The sequence below is a fragment of the Durotheca rogersii genome (assembly GCF_024521655.1).
Source record: "Durotheca rogersii strain YMJ 92031201 chromosome Unknown GGS23scaffold_17, whole genome shotgun sequence".
Taxonomy (NCBI): Eukaryota; Fungi; Ascomycota; class Sordariomycetes; order Xylariales; family Xylariaceae; genus Durotheca; species Durotheca rogersii.
In genome coordinates this window covers 643,201-661,297 of record NW_026251248.1, presented here as the reverse complement: position 1 = coordinate 661,297, position 18,097 = coordinate 643,201, and the positions used below count along the sequence as shown (strand labels likewise).

The following is an 18,097-nucleotide window of genomic DNA, read 5'->3' as shown; positions in this document are numbered from 1 at the left end:
CGAATCTGTACATCGTACCTAGGACTTTTTGCCAGGAAGCCTCGAGAATATTACTGTAGTATCTATCTGCCTACTGCATGGGGCCCCCAAGACCCCTAGCAACCTCTCCATCTCTAGGCGAATCCATGGCAGAAGCCGATGGGCCGGTCGTCTAGGCAGAAGCGCCCCATCGTGAGAAGTCGGGGCAGCCTATTCAGGATTAGTACGGGGTAGCTGATCACGTTGCTAGGCACATTTGGTTCCTGGTTCCTGTGCATCGCATGGGCAGACTGTTCAGACCTGTCGGTTCTTGTGTTTCTATGTATATCAGCGCCGAGAGCGAATCGTCGCCTCCTCTCAGCTGATAGGCCGCCAGCTACGGGAGCTGCTGTGTCTACCAGCGGGAGCGAGAGGCGATGCCGTCAGGGCTGAATCCGGTGCGCTTCCCATTTTCTTGGCCGTAGCACAACTAGTAGGCACAGGCTCCTCTGCCCATCCAGGTCGAAGGACTTGACGAACAAGGCTTCATCTTCTTCCTCTCTACCGAATGGATCTGTGGTACTTTTGGCCCCCAAACGTGGTAATTGCGGTATGTCGCTGCATATACAGAGTCGCAGGTATATGGGGCTGTAATTAGAGGACAAGGCCCCATGAGAAAGGCTCGGTCGTAGGACGTTTCTGCATGGATACATAGGTATTACCAAGTCAATCAATAACGATACAGGGCTAGATGGCACTGCTGGCCCTTTTCAACATTGCTAGGTCTATCGTATTTCTTATCCAGTCAGCGCTAGCTCGCGGACCGGGTCCGTCCGTGGCTGTGGCTGTCAGCTAAATCCACGATCAACACCTATAATTTCCTCCTCGTGTGGGGATAATCGTAGGCCAAGAGCGAAGCGTAGGGGCTTCGCGTCCCATCTCGCCGTGTTTACGAAATGGATTGTACCGAGCGAGCGATGATTGCCCGTCGCCGGTGAGAGGAACAGGTTGGCGCTACTAGCCCAGCTACATCTTAGCGACGATCTGTGACGATTGGCGCCTGGACAGAGGGATTCTGGTCGTGGCAGTTTCTCTCGGCGCGGAGATCAATATGCTATACCGCGTTTAACAAAGAGTACGCAGCACTGATTACGATGGCTGAGATGGCTAGAGAGGGGCGCAACTCTCCAACGAACAAGGCGAATACCGCGTGTCACAAAAGACAGGCGGCTGGGTCATTTTTTCGCCTAGGGAACGAACGTGTTGCCTGGTGGGAAGCGGGATTCGAGTGAAGGTCGCAGCAGGAAATTGATCGTTGAGCCGACCACGATTCATGCAAAATACCTACATCTTCATCTCTATCTACAGAGGTAGGTAATATATGATTATTTATGCAGACACGAAAGCTTCGGCGTGTCACAGACTCCTCACTAGATTTGACACTGCTGCGAAGGTATACGCATCTATAAACATAGCGTCTTAAGGGGGTTAGTTTCCAACGACTCTCCACGTGCGAGACTCCGAGCAGACCATCTTACGGCGTGTCCCTCGCGCTCTGCTCGAACAGCGCAGCCCACCCCGGCGACAAACACCTGAGCCCTGGGCAGACAGCCGGGATGGCGCCCAGCCGTCGGTGAGAATGGGCCACCGTCTTACCTACCGCACGGTCCTGAGGGAGTACAAGAAGATCCTTGAGCCGTAGCAACGCAGGGACTGGATTGGCAGACGGGGGAGGCGTCTGGGTCGATAGGGAGTTTCCGTTTCCATCTCACCACTCTCTATGTCGCGCAATGTCGACAACGGCGTCTTTGGGGACAATCTCTTGTTCAACGCTGGACCGCAGAGTCGCAGAGCTGCCTGAGGGAAACAACGAAAGCACAGTGAACGCCGTGCCGCTGACACAGAGGCGCATGCCACCTACCTAACCCGCCGCGCCGTCTCCCGAAGTCCCACCCTAAGATTTCGCTTTACTTTCCTCCTCCCTCCTCCCTCTTAACCCACTCCAAGCCCCAGCGCCTCCGATTTGCGCGGACGCGGCGCTCGGCGAGCTCGGCCTCGGCGAACAAAGCGAGGTCGTCGAGGAGGTCGACGGCGTCGTAGGCGAGCAGGTCGGGGGGCGCGGCGCGGGCGCAGCGGTCGACGACGGCGAGGAACTCGTCGGGGGGCGCGCCGACGGCGAAGCGCACGAGGCCGACGCAGATCGCCGCCCACGTCGCGGCCCACGGCCCCAGCACGCCCTCCGCGCCGCGGAACTCGATCGTCGGCCGCCGCCCCGCCCGCACCGCGTCGCATGCGTACGCCCCAAAGTCCACCGTCCCGCGCGACCCCGCCGTCCGCATCCGCGCCGCCACCTCGCAGCTGCTCGCGCAGCTCTGGAGTAGCGCTACGCCCGCCCACACTCCCGGGTCCGCCCCCCGCCTCGCCACCTCCGGCCCCGGGTCCGCGCACCCGTACGGCGCGAGCTGCGCCGCCAGCGCCTGGCGCTGCGCTGCTGTTCGCCGCGGCAGCCGGATCCGCGGGATCGTCCGCTCGCGCACCTGTTCCCACGGCGGGAAGGCCCCGGGGACCACCCAGGAGGCGCCGGAGGCTTCTGCCGCCTTCGCGACCCTGGCCTCGATGGCGGCGTCGAGGACCGACTCGCCTTTGCGCGGCTCGTCGACGTCTGGGTCGTCGGGCAGCACCGGTTCTCGACCCTCGCCGTCGTCGTTTTCGCGGTCCGGGTCGTAGTAGAACGGCCCCCAGCAGCCGGCGCGCCGGGTCCGCTCGAAGGCGAGGACCTGGTCCTCATCGCGGTTCTCGTACCGCCAGGAGACGGGCTGTTCCCCGTGCCTCACGTCCTGGGCGAGGTACCGGGCGCACAGCGAGGCGCGCTCCTGGCCGTCTCCAGGCCCTGGCGGTGCATCGTGCTCTAGGGCTAGCGGCTCGCCCGTCGCCATGGCGCTTCGGTCGCGCAGCGCGAGGGTGTGCCGGTTCCCCTGCCGCGCGGGGTCGTTGAGTGTGGCGAGCAGCGGCTCCGCTGCCCACACCAGCGACGAGATACGCCGCATTTCGGTGAGAGAGAACCGCTCCGCGCCCCGTCCTACGTGGACGTGCAGGCCGCACGAAGGGTTGACGCGCATCCGATAGGTGCTGGTGAGCAGCCCGCAGACCCACTGGATAATCCGGAAGGCCACCGGGATGTCGGGCTCAACGGGGCTCTGGATCTCGACGTCGACCCAGCCGTACTTCGTTACCCACTCGTGCTTATTGTCATACAGCGGCTCGTTGACCGTCGCGTCGCCTGTAACTTCCCAGTTCGCATATCTAGCGAGGGCGGCCTCCTCGGCGGCGCTGCTATATCGGAGCGCCCGAACGTCGCGCTTTAACCCGTGTTTCTCTAGAAGCTTCTTGATGATATCTCGAACTTCATTCTCTGCCTCGTAGCTGCGGGTAACTGGAGTGTTTACTACCCTCAGGACAGGGGGCAGGCCTTCAATATCAGCGAGGGGGTCCTCCGCCTCCGGGTATAGCCAAGGAACCATGAACTCCAACTCGACCCCGAATGTGAGCCGTTTGGGGCCCGGTACCTTTGGTGTTGAGTTATCCATCGACGCGAACAAGGCTCGCCGTGTTTTACTTGAAAGGTTAGGTATGATCTAGGACGTTCGCTTCGCTCAGTAAACCTGCCAATACACATAGATGCACAAGGACTACAGAAAGGCAGGCAGTATATTGCCGGTTTATACATGCATTGGACGCGATGTACGATGTATTTAATGGTTGGCTAAACAGTCTCCATGTTCTGCCTTTCTGTGAATTTCGGGGTTTGAGATATCGCATGGTTTTACCTATTAGACCTGTGGCCAAACACTTCAGCGTGTTCACTGTCAACTCTTTCATCAGGTTTAAGACATCGCAAACATGGGATCCCCAGAGGTCCCTGCGGACGAGGTAATATCCTCGGGTAGGTAAGGGCCAACAAATGGTCTCTAGTTAGCACTAATACAAGTACCAATATGTTGATCCACGTAGCCTTCATGAGAGCCAAGTGTGTCGTGTGTCGTGGGAGTGAGTCTGACAGCTAGCCCGTCGAGAAGGCTCAGAAGGTCCACCGTGTTGCTGCTCATCGTTATATCAAATTCTATTCGCGAAGTCTTTCACCCTCTAGCTCCAGGCGTAAAACTCATTGGGTAGGATGACTGTCGACCGTTTCTCGCCGCCGCGCCACCGCACGCAGGGGACGCTCTTCTGTTCTCGTTCTTCGCTCGTGACATCGACCCCGAACTCTTGCGAAAGCAGCGTCAGGGCGCTCTGCACTTCCGAGTCGGGATTCCAGACTATCACGCCCGTAAACTGCCACTTTTGTGCCTCATCGAGAGCATCAAGTAGCAGTTGAGCCAGCGCTCGCGTCCTGGTGGCGTCGCTGTAGCCCAGGCGAGGTTTCTTGATGCGTTGAACATACAATTTCCGAGAGTCATAGTCGTGATACCAGTACAGCCAAGCGTCTGCGCTCTCGCAGATGGTTCCCTTGACATCTGAGGCTTTTCCGACCAGCGCGTTACCCATGAACTCGGCCCGTCCTTGCAGCCAGCCGACCAGATCCCCGGTGGGGAGAACGGTCATGAGCTCGCCGCGTCCGTCCGTACTGAGCTCGCCCTTAAGACTCTCCACGTCGCGTTCGCAGAGGCTCGGAAGCTCGTCTTTCGTGAAGTGCCGAGTTTCGACGAGCTGAGCTTGCTCCGGCGGGGGAGATGGAGGACGGGTTAAGGTGCTGTGAAATGCGTCCAGGGTGTCCCAGCCTCTGCTCACGTAGAACTAGAGACTCATCAACGATCCGCGCCCCGCACATACGCCTCGCTTCCTTACCTTTCCAACGTCCGAATACAACATGCTCGCCGTGGCGTCTCCCGGTCCGTCCAGCCACTCTGCCACATTCTTCAGGAGAATGGAGGCGAGGCCGCGGCCGCGGTGGTTCGCGTCCGTGACGACGCTGCAGATGCAGTAGCCCTGTTCCTGGCGCGTCCCGCGGGCATCTCGAACGAGCAAGTCCCTATGCATCGTCTTGCACATGGCGACTACGCGCTCGGGGCCGTCGGCCGTGACCAGAGTCCAGAAGCGCCAGCCGTTGCCCCGCACCAGCGGCAGCTTTCCGAGAAAGTGCTCGCGATCTACGTAGCCGGCTTCCGAGAGCGCCTTTCCGAAGGCAGTCGATGCGAGCTTATAGCATCGCGAGCGCTCCTCGGGCGTCGTCGCCTCTGCGAAGACGACGGCCAGGCTCCCGTCAGAGTTTTCCAAGGTGATCGGCTGCGTAATCCGCATGATTCTAACACGGGTCGGGCTAGTTTACGATGGAGCAATAGAACGCGAGATGTGGTAGGGAGGGAGAGAAAGGGAGGGAGAGGATAGTAGCGAGGTGGACGCAAAAGGGAGAACGATGCTCTTTGTGTTAGGTACAGAGAAGGCGACGGCACCGAATATTAGTCAATCGCGGAGTCAGCAGTAGCCCCGGTCTGCGAGGAATCGAGACACCGAGGCCGATGAGCTGACATGACAATTCGCACCAACTCATAGCTTCGCTGCGAAGCCGCACGGCTTCGTGGGGGTGGATACTGCGTGCTGACGCCGTTGGAGTCTCCGGCATCGCTGATCCTTGCTGGCTTTCCAGGGGGATTTCGGCTCGATATTATTACCTGCCAGATATACCCTGAACGATCCCCGTACCGGGTCCTCCCCCATTTGCCTGGCCTCCCTGAAGCGACATCGTAAATGTGATGTGTATGTTGGTCGAGCGCTGTCATTTCCCAGGGCGTCGAAAGGAAACCGCCTCGATCTTGGCATCGTACGCGGAATCAGAGAGGAGAGAGAGAGGGCCGCATTTGCTTTATGTAAATACCCCGAACCGATCCTGCGGCTCGTATTCGTATCAGGGGTCAGAGTCCCATCTGGCACACCGAGAGGGGGTCCAAGGGCGAAACCTCGGGTTCCCGACAGTGGGCTGGCCAAGTAGGTACCTACGAAAAAAAGCCAACGGCGTGCAAATATTGCTTCTCGTCGCGAAACCAACCGTAAACCCCCTTCGCCCGTCGAGGGCTTAAAGTTGTTGTGCTCTCAAAGGGATAGAAGGCCTCCGCCACCGATGGACGACATCTCGCCGACGCGGCTCCTCCTCGGCGCGCTCGCCGCTGTCCTCGCCATCGGCATCCTCTGGGTCGGGAAGCTCAATGCGACGCTGAAGAAGACGCCGCCTGAGGTCCTCGCCGTCTCGCCGCACCGATGGACCGAGGCCGAGATGCGCGCCGTCTACGACCGCATCCGCGCGAAGCCCGTCGACTGGGCCTCACACCTGCCACCGCGCGCCACCCTCGCCGGTGGCGGCGATCGACGGTACATCATTACGGGTGGTAGCGGCGGTGTCGGGGGTACCATTGTCCTGCACCTGCTGGCCCGCGGCCACCCCCCCGAGGCCCTTCGCATCGTCGACTTCCGGCCGCCAGACCGCCCCGAGCTGACCACCGGCGCTGTGGCGCGCGTCGACTTCGTCCGCGCCGATATCACGTCCGCCACCGGGACCACCGCTGCCTTCGATGCGCCCTGGCCCGCTGCCGTCCGCGACCTGCCTCTCACCGTCTTCCACACGGCCGCCGTCATCTCCCACGCTGACCGCTCGATGATCACGTACGAGCGCGTGCGCGGCGTCAACGTCGACGGCGTCCGCCACGTTCTCGACGCAGCGCGCGCCGCCGGCGCCTCGGTCTTCGTGTCGACCTCGTCGGCGTCGGTCGCGTACCGCCCCGTCGAGTACTGGGGCAACCCGCTGCGGCGCTGGCCGCGCAACTACTGGCAGGCCATCGACGAGGCCGACTTCGCGCGCCCGCTGCGCCCGCACCCCCAGTTCTTCGGCAACTACGCGTACTCGAAGGCGGTCGCGGAGCGCATCATCGCCGAGGCCAACGCGCCGGGCTTTCGTACCGGCATCGTCCGCCCCGCGAACGGCATCTACGGCACCACCAGCACCACCGACCAGATTGTCGGCTACTGTCTCCGCGTCGGCACGTTCCCCAGCTGGATCCGCAACATCATCCAGAACTTCGTGCATGCCGGCAACGTGTCTCTCGGGCACCTGGCCTTCGAAGCCGCCCTCCTTCAGGATGATAGGAACGGCAACATGCCCAAGTGCGCGGGTCAGGCCTTCACCGTCACCGACGACGGCCCACCAACGATGTTCGACGACGTCTACAACCTACTAAAGGTCATAGTGGCGACGCCTCCAATCAAGGTGATCTACCTGCAGCCGGGGCTGATGCTGGTACTGGCGTATGTGGTCGAGCTCTTCGACTTGGCGAGCCGGCTACCGGTAGTGGGACGTATCGTACCGCGACCGCAGGGAAGCTTGGCGATGCTGCAGCCGGCTATCTTCAGCGCCAGCACAAACCACATAGCTACGGACACCGCCGCGCGGCGTAGCGTCGAAGATGGCGGCATCGCCTACCGACCCCTTGTCAGCACGATGGAGGGCGTCTGCCAACAAGTGCTCGACTGGAACATTGAGCACGGGAAATAAATCGTTGCCGGGTCTGGTGATCGCTAACTTACTAGGCGAGGATGTCATAGCACTATGACGGCAAGGTCTCGGAGGGGCTTCCTAGCTGGCTTAAACCGTCAGCAACCGAGCATCTCTGCCTCTATGCATACTATTAATATTAAAACCCGGAATACTACCAGAGTGGACATCCCTCCAGCTACTAAGAGTGTTAGCTCTACCTTCATATCCCTTTACAGGCCGCGCGAAGTATCTGATACGAATTTCTGTTTGGACATGCAGCATGCGTCATCACTGCTAAAAATGATCACCTACACTAGCAGCGTGGTTTTAATAGAAACAATTTTATTGATTTTGGAAACATTGATGGTATAATAATACTAAACAACGAACTAAAAATGGGGGGTGAAACATATCTGACGGTACGCGTACTTACTTAGGGAACGAAATGAGCGGCACGCCTGGCTTGTAGTGGGCCGACCTGCCTTTGGCGGTTTAAGAGAGGTCGCTGTCTCTGTGTATCGAGCCTTACGAATGCATAGGCTTTCTTTTAAAAGGTTTAGCGACCTCCTCTCGTATCGAACGGGGGGCAAAGGCGATTGGAGGGGGAAGGCTTCTTCACCAGGAAGAATCTCCACCCATATATGACTCTACTACGAGTCGATAAGTTTCTAGCAGGTGGAAAGTAATGAAGGGTGATTCGTCCTCTTTAGAGGCTTTGGTGTGTATGTGTCCGGGCAGGGGAGCAGCTTCAAGCCAACCCCCCTATGTAGGTCTCCCGCAGAGTAAGAGAGAAGAGCGAGTTCGGATGATAGGTGCGGTTTAGGAAGTGCTCTATTCAATTACACTCTCTAAACTTACCTGCGGACATGGGAATTATCTACCCTTACGCCCGCAGCTTTCACGCACCTCTTACCCCTTCAGAGTCGTACGTACTCCTCTTTGGTGAGAGAAAGCCTATCCATCTCGCGCTCTAGCTCGGCAACTCGCGCCTCGAGCGCCCGCGTCATCCTCTTATGATGGTTGGCCGCGCTCCTGGCGCTGTTACGCTCCTCGAGGACCCTATCAAGTGCCAGTGGCAGAGCCTCGAGGTCGTCGATATCTATTCTCTGGTCGTCGGCTAGAGCCTGCGCTAGCGGCATGAGGCTTAGCAGCGCCTCCCGGTCGTCGATGATGGTCCTCAGGGCCTCTTCTAGCTCACCGGGGTCTCCGTTAGGACCAACGTCTTCGGCCCCCGCGACTAAGTCGGCCAGCGGTAGGAGCCGGCGTAGCCGTCTTGTCTCCTTCTGTTGCGCCGCCCAAAGCCGCTCGTAGCAGTCGTCGACGACCAGACGGCCTCTCGATATGCTATTTCCCCCGGCCGGCGACACCGCGTTCTCGTCGTCGCCGACAGTAGTAATGGTGAGCATCGGGGCGTTGCTGTGCTCGATAGCTGGGTCATAGGCGACGATGGTCACCTCGTTATTTCTAGAGGTGTCATCGTCGCCGAAACCCGCATCCTCCCAGAAGCCGGAATCGTGGGCGTCTTTATCTTGACTGGGCCACGCTTCGGGATCTGGGAATTCGTGCAGGGCGTCGGCGATCTCTCCACCCGAGAAGATCCGGCCTTTTCGACGCTCATGCACGTCATCTTTCGTCATTACGGGCTCCGTAGAACCCAGGTTAGGTCGATCGCGCCCGTTGCCAGCAGTGGGCGGAATCGTGTGTCGAGCGGGGGCCCGGCCCTTCATGTCCCTGCTCCGTTTGGGCACTGGATGAGAGCCCAGCGCTTCCCGAGACGCACCAAGATTCTCCCTTCGAACGCTATCTCCCGTCACTGATCCTGAATCCCGGGAACGTGACCTCGGCTCCCCTGCATCCGGTGTCGCCTGAGGGCTACTCTGAACCCCGATTGATCGGGGTGCCGAAATCAGCAGAGGCTCGCTGATGTGGAGCTTCTCACGGGTTTCCACAGGTTTCCCTACTTTCTTTGCGAACCAGCGGGTTAAACCGGAGCTATCGTCGCTATTCCTCGATTTATTCCCGCCGCTGCTTCTGAATTCGGACCCGTGAGCTGGCGTCGAGATCACCTCTCGGTACGGCATCGGGTTGTGCCGAGGTGCCCCATGCGATGCGCGGTGAGAGTCATACGCCGGCGTAGACTCATGCCGAGGTGGAAGGTGTTGGTACGGTGCAGTCTGCATTGATCTGCCCGAACCCCTCGGCTCGCCAATTTGCCGTGGTGGGAGGTTTCTCGACGCCATGGTGATTTCGGATCAGTGGTTTTGAACTTCGTAGTTTCGATTTGTGCTGCGAGAGTATTCAGAGATCTGTTACTGGTCTGCCAAATAGTCCCGAGATCACAGGATGAATTTAGAAAAGATAAAGGGGATTTTGATACGTAACCCCTTCCTCTATATATACTAATAACGGTGGCTTGCTCTTTCAAGCCCAAATGCCTCCCTGTCAATAGCAGTTGTGTATAAGATAAGGGATTGTTTCGTCTCAAGGGATTTTGGGGTACACATTGCCTTTGTGTATGTGAGTTGAATAGGGTCCGGAAACTAGTCATTGTCCGCCCCGTGAATAACACCTCCTTTATTCGGGCAGTTAGCAGTACTGTCAGCTCTTGGCTGGGGCGTCTTTGTAGCGGATTGCAGTCTTCTCCCAATTGACAATAGCATTGTTGAAAACCTGCCGGGTTCTTTGGTCCCTAGAGATTTGGGAAACCTCTTCGAATTCCACCAAGAACAGTTTCTTGTTGTACTCCTGAGGATCTTCGGTTGAACGTCGATGACGCCGCCGTCGCTCGATGTGCAACTACTCGCATATCAATCTATTAGCCGCTAGAATGGAACGTCTTGCACGAGAGCTTACCTTGCGGTCTCGCTGATGAAGCAGTAAAACCGCCAGTATTCGCTCCGCTGTGGCTGGCCTTTAACCCAGAGATCAATCCTCCAGACGGGAATCTTGTTGTAGTATAGGGACCGTTAGAAGTTACATCGCCTACGGGTTCTCGTGTGTTCATTTGGCTATCGTGCGCGCGAGGGGTTCCCAGAACAATTCCAGGAATACTCGATAAACCTATACCTCTAGAATTGCCGAGACGTTGACGATGTGTTGAAGGGGTAATAGGAATGTTGGCTACGTGACATGTTAACAATCCACGGTCGTCGCAAACGAGTGCGTTCCTGTCTTACGTTGATGCCCCACGTTCCTCGGCCAAGCGCTGGCGTGTTCCTGCGTCGTGGCCCGAGTTTGATAACCGGTCGAGATCCCCTGGCGCTCTTGGGGGCCTGGTTGCTGGCGTCCATAAGGCGACCCATGCTCCTGAAAACCCATAGGATCCCGACCTCCTCCTTGTCCTGCTCCGTCGAATGGAGCCTCGCCAATCGGGCCATGGAGCGTCGAATCTACTGCGTCTTCTGCGGCGTCCTGCATCTGCCCGAGCATAGCCTTTCGCTTGAGCTTATCATAGAGCTCCTGAGTCTGTAGTAGCTTTCGGTTCTTCTCTTTGTACGCTTGGGTGAGTTCTTCGTTTTTCCTACGGAGGCTATCCTGGTCTACCTTCATGTCTAGTAATAGAAGTCAATAACGAGGCTTCAGTAGGGCGGGGGATGACTTTCTGGTAAGCTTGTTATGCAGGTTGGTGATTTCTAAGTTGGCATCGTTGATCACTTTGTCCAGGTGGACACTCAAGTTCGAGTATTTATCAGTCAGTGTCTTCCCGAGGTATTCCTGGTAAACGCTGGGCAACGCAGGCATCAGCAAGCATCCGTCCCGGCTGGCTCTGTGATGTGGGACAAGGGGTAGGTAGACCTAACACCTCCTGGGTAGCCTGGTAAGCCCAGAAACTCAAGGCTCGGCTTGCGCATTCGATGATAATGTTGGGACTCAGGCCACTCAGGACGCTCGTCTTGTAGTCCTCACTCGGGTTCAGGTTTGATATCACGGCGTCGTCGGGATTGGTCAGGTGGGCACCACAGGCGGGACACGAGTTCCGATGTTCGTGGTGTTGACTGGTGAGGCCGAGACGAGCGGCACAGTCGGTACAGAAAATATGGCTGCAGGTAGTTACTAGTGCTCGATCCCCGAGCTCCTTTCGACACTTCAAGGCGTTGCAGCGCAGCATGTGTTCCATCGTGCCGGAATTGTCGGTATGTGAAGAGTGAGCTCTAATGACCATAATTCGGGGGCGACGTTGTTCTCAGGCGGAGGATAGAGAGAGGAAGAAGTAGACAGAATCGGCGACGACGAACTGAAGAAATTCATGGCAAATTCTTTTGGTAAGTCAGCAGATCTGGACTGCTTCTTTGCACTTTCCATCTCAGCACATCGAAGAGCGCCTTCTCTCTTCATCCCAACACAGTGCCCCTATATCCCTATACCCCTATTATCCCCATATCCCGATACTGCGGTAACATTCGCTGAGCATTACCTAGAGGTAGATAGATATTTCTCATCATCCAGATGCTCGCGCAACCGAGGGTCAAGCAAGGAAAGTCGATACTCTGCATATAATTGAGGAAAGCGTTCAAATGAGTATTCAAGGGACGTGGTTCCATGCTGTCATCCATAAGTTAAAAACTCATATTACACCATAATATATCTCGGCAGAAAAGTCGCAATTTATGTAGACAGCTTTGATTCTCCAAGCATCTCTACAATCACGATTGCGAATTTAGCTACTGCTCATCCGTCCCTTGGCTCAGCATTTAGCTTGTTGGCTGCTCTTTGCTCGTTGAGACATGTCGAGATGAAGCTACGCAGTCTGTATTGGTCATTTTCTTGACTCTGCCGGAGGAGAACGACCAGCCGAATTGAGAAATTTGGTTTGGGGACAGGCCCGATGGCGGTTTCTGCCAGTTAGTTTCTGGAAATGGATTCACTGCATTCATCATGACTGGTAAAATGATCAACAATAATATATCTCTGCGCCAAAGCTTGATGCCCGTTTCGCGGGTCTTCCCGACACGGCTAATGGCACGAAATAGGCGGTTCACATATAGAGAATTATATGTCTCGTAAAAAAAAAAATACAGAATATAATATATATATCACGAATGTAGCGCATCAACTAATATTATGTCGGCATCTTTTGTGTGCTTCCAATCGCTTTGTTGTCTCTTCCATCTTATGACAAAGCCACAAACTGCCCTCTGTCGCTTTTAATTTTCTATTGTAGTTTCTTATTACCTTGCCCTGATTCATAGCGGCTATTTTCCACTCAATATTATATTAGCAGCTAAAAATCCGATGTTGCGATATTGTATGCGGCATGAAGGTAGCTCGTTGGGTCAATTTCGTGATGTCTCCAATGGTGGATCTCCTGTTAATAATAACAGAGTCAACACTTTCTTCCCACTGAGTCCACAATTACCATGATAGCATCTTACCGTGTCTTTAGATTCCCCTATCGCTACTAAAACTGAGCTTTCACTAAGCCCTTCTCCTACAATCAATATTATGTAATGAGCAGCATGATCATGGGAGTTCCCTTCGCTCTCTCGCGGTGCCTCATCCTAATGTCCCCTATGGTGTCTAAAGATGGACCACACTATGACACACGATATTTCATAACCCAAAGCATGGTAATGCCTGGCCAGACCATACCATGAATCTCACGATGCTCCTCACCGTTCTCATCCTCACGCACACATAAATCCAAATACCTGCTAATCTAGATGCTGCGCGTGACACGAACGATGGCGACCTGCACGATAGGAATGCATGGGGGATATGCGGTAGGCAGCCCTTGAAACTATTACCCGCCTACAACCACCCCGTCGGCTTGCGGAGACAGGTGAGGGGTCTATGTAGAGTTGGAAGCCGGCGGAGATGTGGGACGACCTCGCCGCCGGGTCTAGTGAGCACACCAGGCCGGGCAGCCGGCAAAGAAACTCACGATCCCGATATCCCGGCTGGGACATGGTTCCCAAAATAGACGACACTCCTGAGACTTGAAGAGGGGGAACTGTGCGGAGTGGACTGGAAAATTTGCAGCTGGCTCTACCCCAACGGGCTCCGTGCATAGCTCATGAGAGCGTACTGCCCAGGCCCGTTCTCATTTACGTAATGGATGAAGACATAAGTTTACACAGAACGTGAGGTTGGAAACACTGGAACACTAGGAACGTCGGACCTGCCTACATAGCCTCCATAGTGCCTGGTGGTATGGACTAGAGTGCCTACTGGGTGTAGATTCGACCAATAGTCTACGGACATGCCGGCAGAGTATCGGCGTAGCCGGGGCGGCACAGCGAGAGGAGAACGTGTATAAGGAGGTTGCCAAGAGCAATAGTGGGAGGGCGGTGGCAGATAGTCGAACTTCACTTACACTAATACCGCTAGGCCCCAAGACCGACTATGATAGTGTAGATATAACACGACTGTTAAGAAATAAGGCATTACATTTACGGCTAGTTCAGCGGCATCCGGTTTTAGAGCCCACCATGTGAGTCCACCTGGAGCACGTGTAGAAAAAGGCGAAGGGTACGCATCCTAGCGAATATGGGTAGAAATGGCCTTAAGGGGTTGCCCCTAGGCAGGGCGCTCTGTATCGATATCTTCTGCATTGGATAATATTTCCGCAGATTTCAGGTCCTCCTCGGGGGAGGCCTTCGTCCCTGTAGCACCTGTTGGGCTAATGACACCGCAGATCTACGCGTCTCCATGATCAAGTTGGAGAAGAGTGCCGGATCTGAGTTGGTCTCCGGGGAAAAGGAGGTTTCACAATATCCAGGCCGACCCATTGGGACAAAAGTTCCACGAGCCTGACAGGTTACCTATCCCTATTAACAGGTAGCGAAGGGCACACGAGGCAGTCCACAAAAGACCTTCGTCCCGGCGAGGATATTAGACCCCTAGTTAACGCCCACTGTGACTCGGCCTGCGTCAGCTAATGGGCTGTCGACTAATAAACGCGTGTTCAACTTTATGCTGCGAACGCGCAGCGGTAAATTACGGTTCAGACAGACTTCTCGTAAAATAAGCGGCTTGGAATGCTACCGTAACAAGGGCGACCAGTCTGGGGAGTCATCTCTGCAGAGGAGGTCAGAGCCTTGACCCCAGACGCCACGAAAGCTTGTACATACGGACGAGGAGCGTGGCTTTCATTAAAAAGCCGGGGGTTACGACATCGAGTTGCAGCGAGACCATGGCTCGACCTTGGGCTGAACTCTTGGCAGTCCGACCCAACACGACACTATGGGGGAAGTCGACCGGACATTAACACCGAACCTGCGCCTTGACCGGTTTTCCGACCCTTGGTAACTTGGTACACTAACATTTTATCACTCACTAACATTCCTTCGTGTCGCGGTGACGGTGATCAGTCGACATCAGAATGAGGTTAGGCTGGTCTGATATAATATCTCAGCGGGTCATAGAGGCCCCCAACTCCGTACGCCACCGTGACGGGCCACCGGGCAAAGCGCTGGGGGCCATTTTGCCCCAGACTAACGGCAATTTAGGAGCGAGGGCGAGGCGCGGTCACGGTATAATAATGGCACGAGAACAGCTCAGTTAAGCTTATATTATAATAGCATTTGCCTGCTATATGTGCCTCTTCCTCCCCCCTGCCCTTGTTCTGTCCCCCTCTCCCCTCACAGTTGGAGCTTGTCTACTTTAGAGGCGCTACAGACCCTTTATGGGACGAAAAATTTCCGAACGAGGAAAATGAAGGAAGAGGAAAAGAAAAAAAAAAAAAACAAGTTAGTCGGAATGAAGCGGTGCCAGCTTCGGTGTTGAGGTCCACTGTCGCTGCCGGCTCTTCTGTGCGTGATTTTGCAATTACCGAACGGTATTATAAGAGACAAGGGAGCCACAGCATAGCACTGTATTATCATAGATATTAGGTACGAAACTCGCTGGGGCGGATATGATCGCAGTTTGTGGTCCTCCGCCGGCCGCGGCGTCGCATCAGACGAAGCTCATGATTAGAGAACCGATCTTTCGTCGACACCGTTTAGGATTCCGCGAATCCTGCTGAACGGGCTGCGACGAAGTTCTAATTGGTCCTAATACCACTATAGCAAGTGTACGTACGCGGGCCGCGCATGATGTCCTATAGAAGTGCCCTTTAAGACTCGGGATTCCTGGCAGGGCTCATCAAATTCCATGTTACGAAGGGTGAAAGGTGACGACATCATCAGGTAGCCGTTCTCTCTGCTTAATCAGGCTGCTGGCGACGGCGAGGACGAGTCGATCGTGGCTGAACGAGGTACGGCCTACTGCGCTCAGCCGTGTGCCCCAGCTCAGGTCCCGCGGTGCCGTGACATGCCTCTGGGACTCGTAAATAGCAGGCGGCAGCAAGCAGCCTTCACATGAACATCCACAACGGCCCTTCAACCCTGTCCCGTGCGCATCGGTGATCTTGGCGGCGCCGACTCGACTGCCGTCACCATCCTCGCGTGACAGCTCAGTAGCACGACAGTCGGTAGACACGACGAGCATGGAAGCATGACGGGAATCAATCGGACGAGTAGATGCGGCCTGCTGGCTGCCGAATCGCCGTCGAGATTGGGTGCCAGGAAGAAGGGAAGCACAAGGAGGAGGAGGCGGGAGAGGGAGGGACAAATGGGGAGGACGGCCTCGAACGCGAATGACAGATCACGTCCGCATTGAAGATCTTCCCATCTCTTACCCCGCATATCCCCATCCCGCGATCTGCTCCGTCGCCAGCCCTCCTGGCGTCGCGACGATCCCCAATCAGAGTGCGGCCCTGGAAGCTCGCCGGCGTAGACCAGCCCCTACGTCGGTACCAGAGCCAGCAAGCGGCGTCACATGAAGAAGATGATGAGGAGGAGGAGGGTGGTGTGTGTGTGTGTGTGTGTGTGTTCTTCTCTCCACCCCCCTCCTCCTTCTCCCCCCGCACAGGTCTCCCCGTTTGCCCACCCGTCAGCCAGAGCGCGAACCCTGGACGCGGACGAGCAGGGAGGGGGGACGATTAGACGATGGGATGGGCAAGGCAGAACAGGGCAGGGCAGGGCGCATGTAGCGGTACTCGAGCCTAGCGGTACTTGGGTGACATCGCGACACAGCGCTTCGGGACAGGATACCGTGTGAAGGAGGGCTGGTATCAGGTACCTGGCCGCGATAGTCGCGTTGTCGAACCTCTCTCGTCCGCCCGCCACGGGCCGAAGTGCCAGATTGTGCCAGGGTTGGAGGCCCCTGGCTCGCAGCAGGCCAATCATCATGGCTCGTCTCTTCCCCAGTCGATCATATCAACGGCCAACAAGCCGACAGCCCAATCATTACACCTCGTACTACTTCTTGGCTGACTTGTCGAGATTGCCCTTGCACATGCAAAACATTGCGGCCGTCCTATCACGATGTCTCACCTGCTTTCCGGCTTGGAGCCAATAGGAGCGGGAAAAGGGGGGAGAGAATCAAGCATCTTGGAGGCCACAAGCCTTCGTCGACGCTATTGATGAAGGTATCTCCGAGCCTTACACTAGGTATGTAAGACACTGCTATGGAACATTGACGGAATTCGACGTATCCGCCCCCAGGCACTGACAATTACCAACACGCATGGGCGACAGGCCCGTGTCGACGTGGGTATGCGCGAATCCATCCCGTGACGGCCCACCCCCTTCGCTTCCCCCTCCCTCTCTCTCCCCGCCTCTTCCTGCTCCTCGTCGTCGCCGTCGTCACACTATCCATCGTGTCACTCCCCACAGATAACGTCTTCGCTGCGGTATTATGGGCCTCTTAGCATATCTCGACGTAGCGAGGCTTACACGCAAGTAATCCACCGCCAGGAACAAAAGCCCACCACTCTCGCCTCGCCGCCGCACACCACCAGCGGCGGGCGCGAAGGAGAAATCAAGATACTCAGCACTGGCGACTCCAACGATACCCACCGCCCCCCCCCCCCCCTCTTCCTCTCTTCCCGCTCCTCCAGGAATGAGGCCAGTGAACACACGTAGACACGTACGTACAGACATACATACAGACGTGCGTAGGAGGCGGCGACCCCAATTAGGTCGGCGAAATAAGCCCCTCTGCTCGCTTCGCGCTGCCTCCGCCACAAGACGAGCAGTGCGCCCGAGGGCGCACACCTGCTGCAACAAAGGTACCTACCTGGCGCGTAAAGCCGCGCGTAGACCGAGCCGAGGAACAACGCACGTATCTGAAAGCTCAACGTAGCCGTGCAGGGCGCCGCCCCCTTCCCCTCCCCACGGACGGGTACGCGTAGGGGGGCAGGGAGCGGAGCGCCTACGTAGGCGTGTAGGCACGTAGGCAGGCCGCTGCGAAGGGGGGCGAGTCAGCGGGTAAGCGTGTGAAGGGTCTACCCCGGATTTCGCGCGCGCGCGCGCTGCTGCGCCTACCGGCCGGCCTTCCGTCCCTCGGCGGGCGTCCGCCCTCCTGCCGGATCTCGCTCCCTGGGAGGGCAGCGAAGAGGCGTCTGCGCGAGGCGTCGGGCGTGCCGCGGCCTGCGTGCTCGCATGGCTAAGCGCTTCACATGCGTCTCCGCGAGTACGAGGTGCCAGCGTGATGATGCGGCGGCGCGCGAAACACAGAGAAAGACACGGAAAAAGAAAAGGAATCCTCGTCAAGCCCGCTCTCGCTCCATCTTACCCGAGTCTGGCGTCCAAGGCGCTCAGCTGCTCGCTGGCTTTTTCTTTTCCGCTTTCC

General features: G+C 56.7%; 5 protein-coding genes across 5 annotated transcripts; 1 reads left to right on the top strand and 4 right to left on the bottom strand.

The window, feature by feature from the left end:
• Positions 1–1,602: 1,602 nt before the first annotated feature.
• Positions 1,603–3,823, bottom strand: GGS23DRAFT_611802 (uncharacterized protein). The gene has a single exon (XM_051520440.1). It carries the CDS (start codon positions 3,543–3,545, stop codon positions 1,926–1,928), a length of 1,620 nt encoding a protein of 539 aa, XP_051370378.1. The 5' UTR covers positions 3,546–3,823; the 3' UTR covers positions 1,603–1,925.
• Positions 3,824–5,482, bottom strand: GGS23DRAFT_144296 (uncharacterized protein). The gene is made up of 2 exons (XM_051511284.1): positions 4,804–5,482; positions 3,824–4,752 (listed from the first exon to the last, which is right to left on the bottom strand). The coding sequence occupies exons 1-2, from the start codon at positions 5,254–5,256 to the stop codon at positions 4,102–4,104; spliced, it is 1,104 nt and encodes a 367-aa protein (XP_051370377.1). The 5' UTR covers positions 5,257–5,482; the 3' UTR covers positions 3,824–4,101.
• A 591-nt stretch (positions 5,483–6,073) lies between these two features.
• GGS23DRAFT_606209 (NAD(P)-binding protein) lies at positions 6,074–7,498 on the top strand (the record flags this gene model as incomplete). The annotated part of the gene is made up of 1 exon (XM_051519878.1): positions 6,074–7,498. One exon carries the CDS (start codon positions 6,074–6,076, stop codon positions 7,496–7,498), a length of 1,425 nt encoding a protein of 474 aa, XP_051370376.1.
• An 864-nt stretch (positions 7,499–8,362) lies between these two features.
• GGS23DRAFT_611798 (uncharacterized protein) lies at positions 8,363–9,921 on the bottom strand. The gene has a single exon (XM_051520438.1). It carries the CDS (start codon positions 9,718–9,720, stop codon positions 8,398–8,400), a length of 1,323 nt encoding a protein of 440 aa, XP_051370375.1. The 5' UTR covers positions 9,721–9,921; the 3' UTR covers positions 8,363–8,397.
• Positions 9,922–10,169: 248 nt separating this feature from the next.
• On the bottom strand, positions 10,170–11,597 carry GGS23DRAFT_606208 (uncharacterized protein; the record flags this gene model as incomplete). The annotated part of the gene is made up of 5 exons (XM_051519877.1): positions 10,170–10,276; positions 10,334–10,600; positions 10,657–11,019; positions 11,053–11,204; positions 11,281–11,597. 5 exons carry the CDS (start codon positions 11,595–11,597, stop codon positions 10,170–10,172), a joined length of 1,206 nt encoding a protein of 401 aa, XP_051370374.1.
• Between the last annotated feature and the right edge of the window lie 6,500 nt (positions 11,598–18,097).

Bases quoted from the DNA above. Each gene is read 5' to 3' on its own strand.
- GGS23DRAFT_144296 (XM_051511284.1), bottom strand. From the start codon at position 5,256: ATGCGGATTACGCAGCCGATCACCTTGGAAAACTCTGACGGGAGCCTG. The intron at 4,753-4,803 runs GTAAGGAAGCGA...ATGAGTCTCTAG, and splicing joins TGTATTCGGACGTTGGAAAG to TTCTACGTGAGCAGAGGCTG.
- GGS23DRAFT_611802 (XM_051520440.1), bottom strand. From the start codon at position 3,545: ATGGATAACTCAACACCAAAGGTACCGGGCCCCAAACGGCTCACATTC.
- GGS23DRAFT_611798 (XM_051520438.1), bottom strand. From the start codon at position 9,720: ATGGCGTCGAGAAACCTCCCACCACGGCAAATTGGCGAGCCGAGGGGT.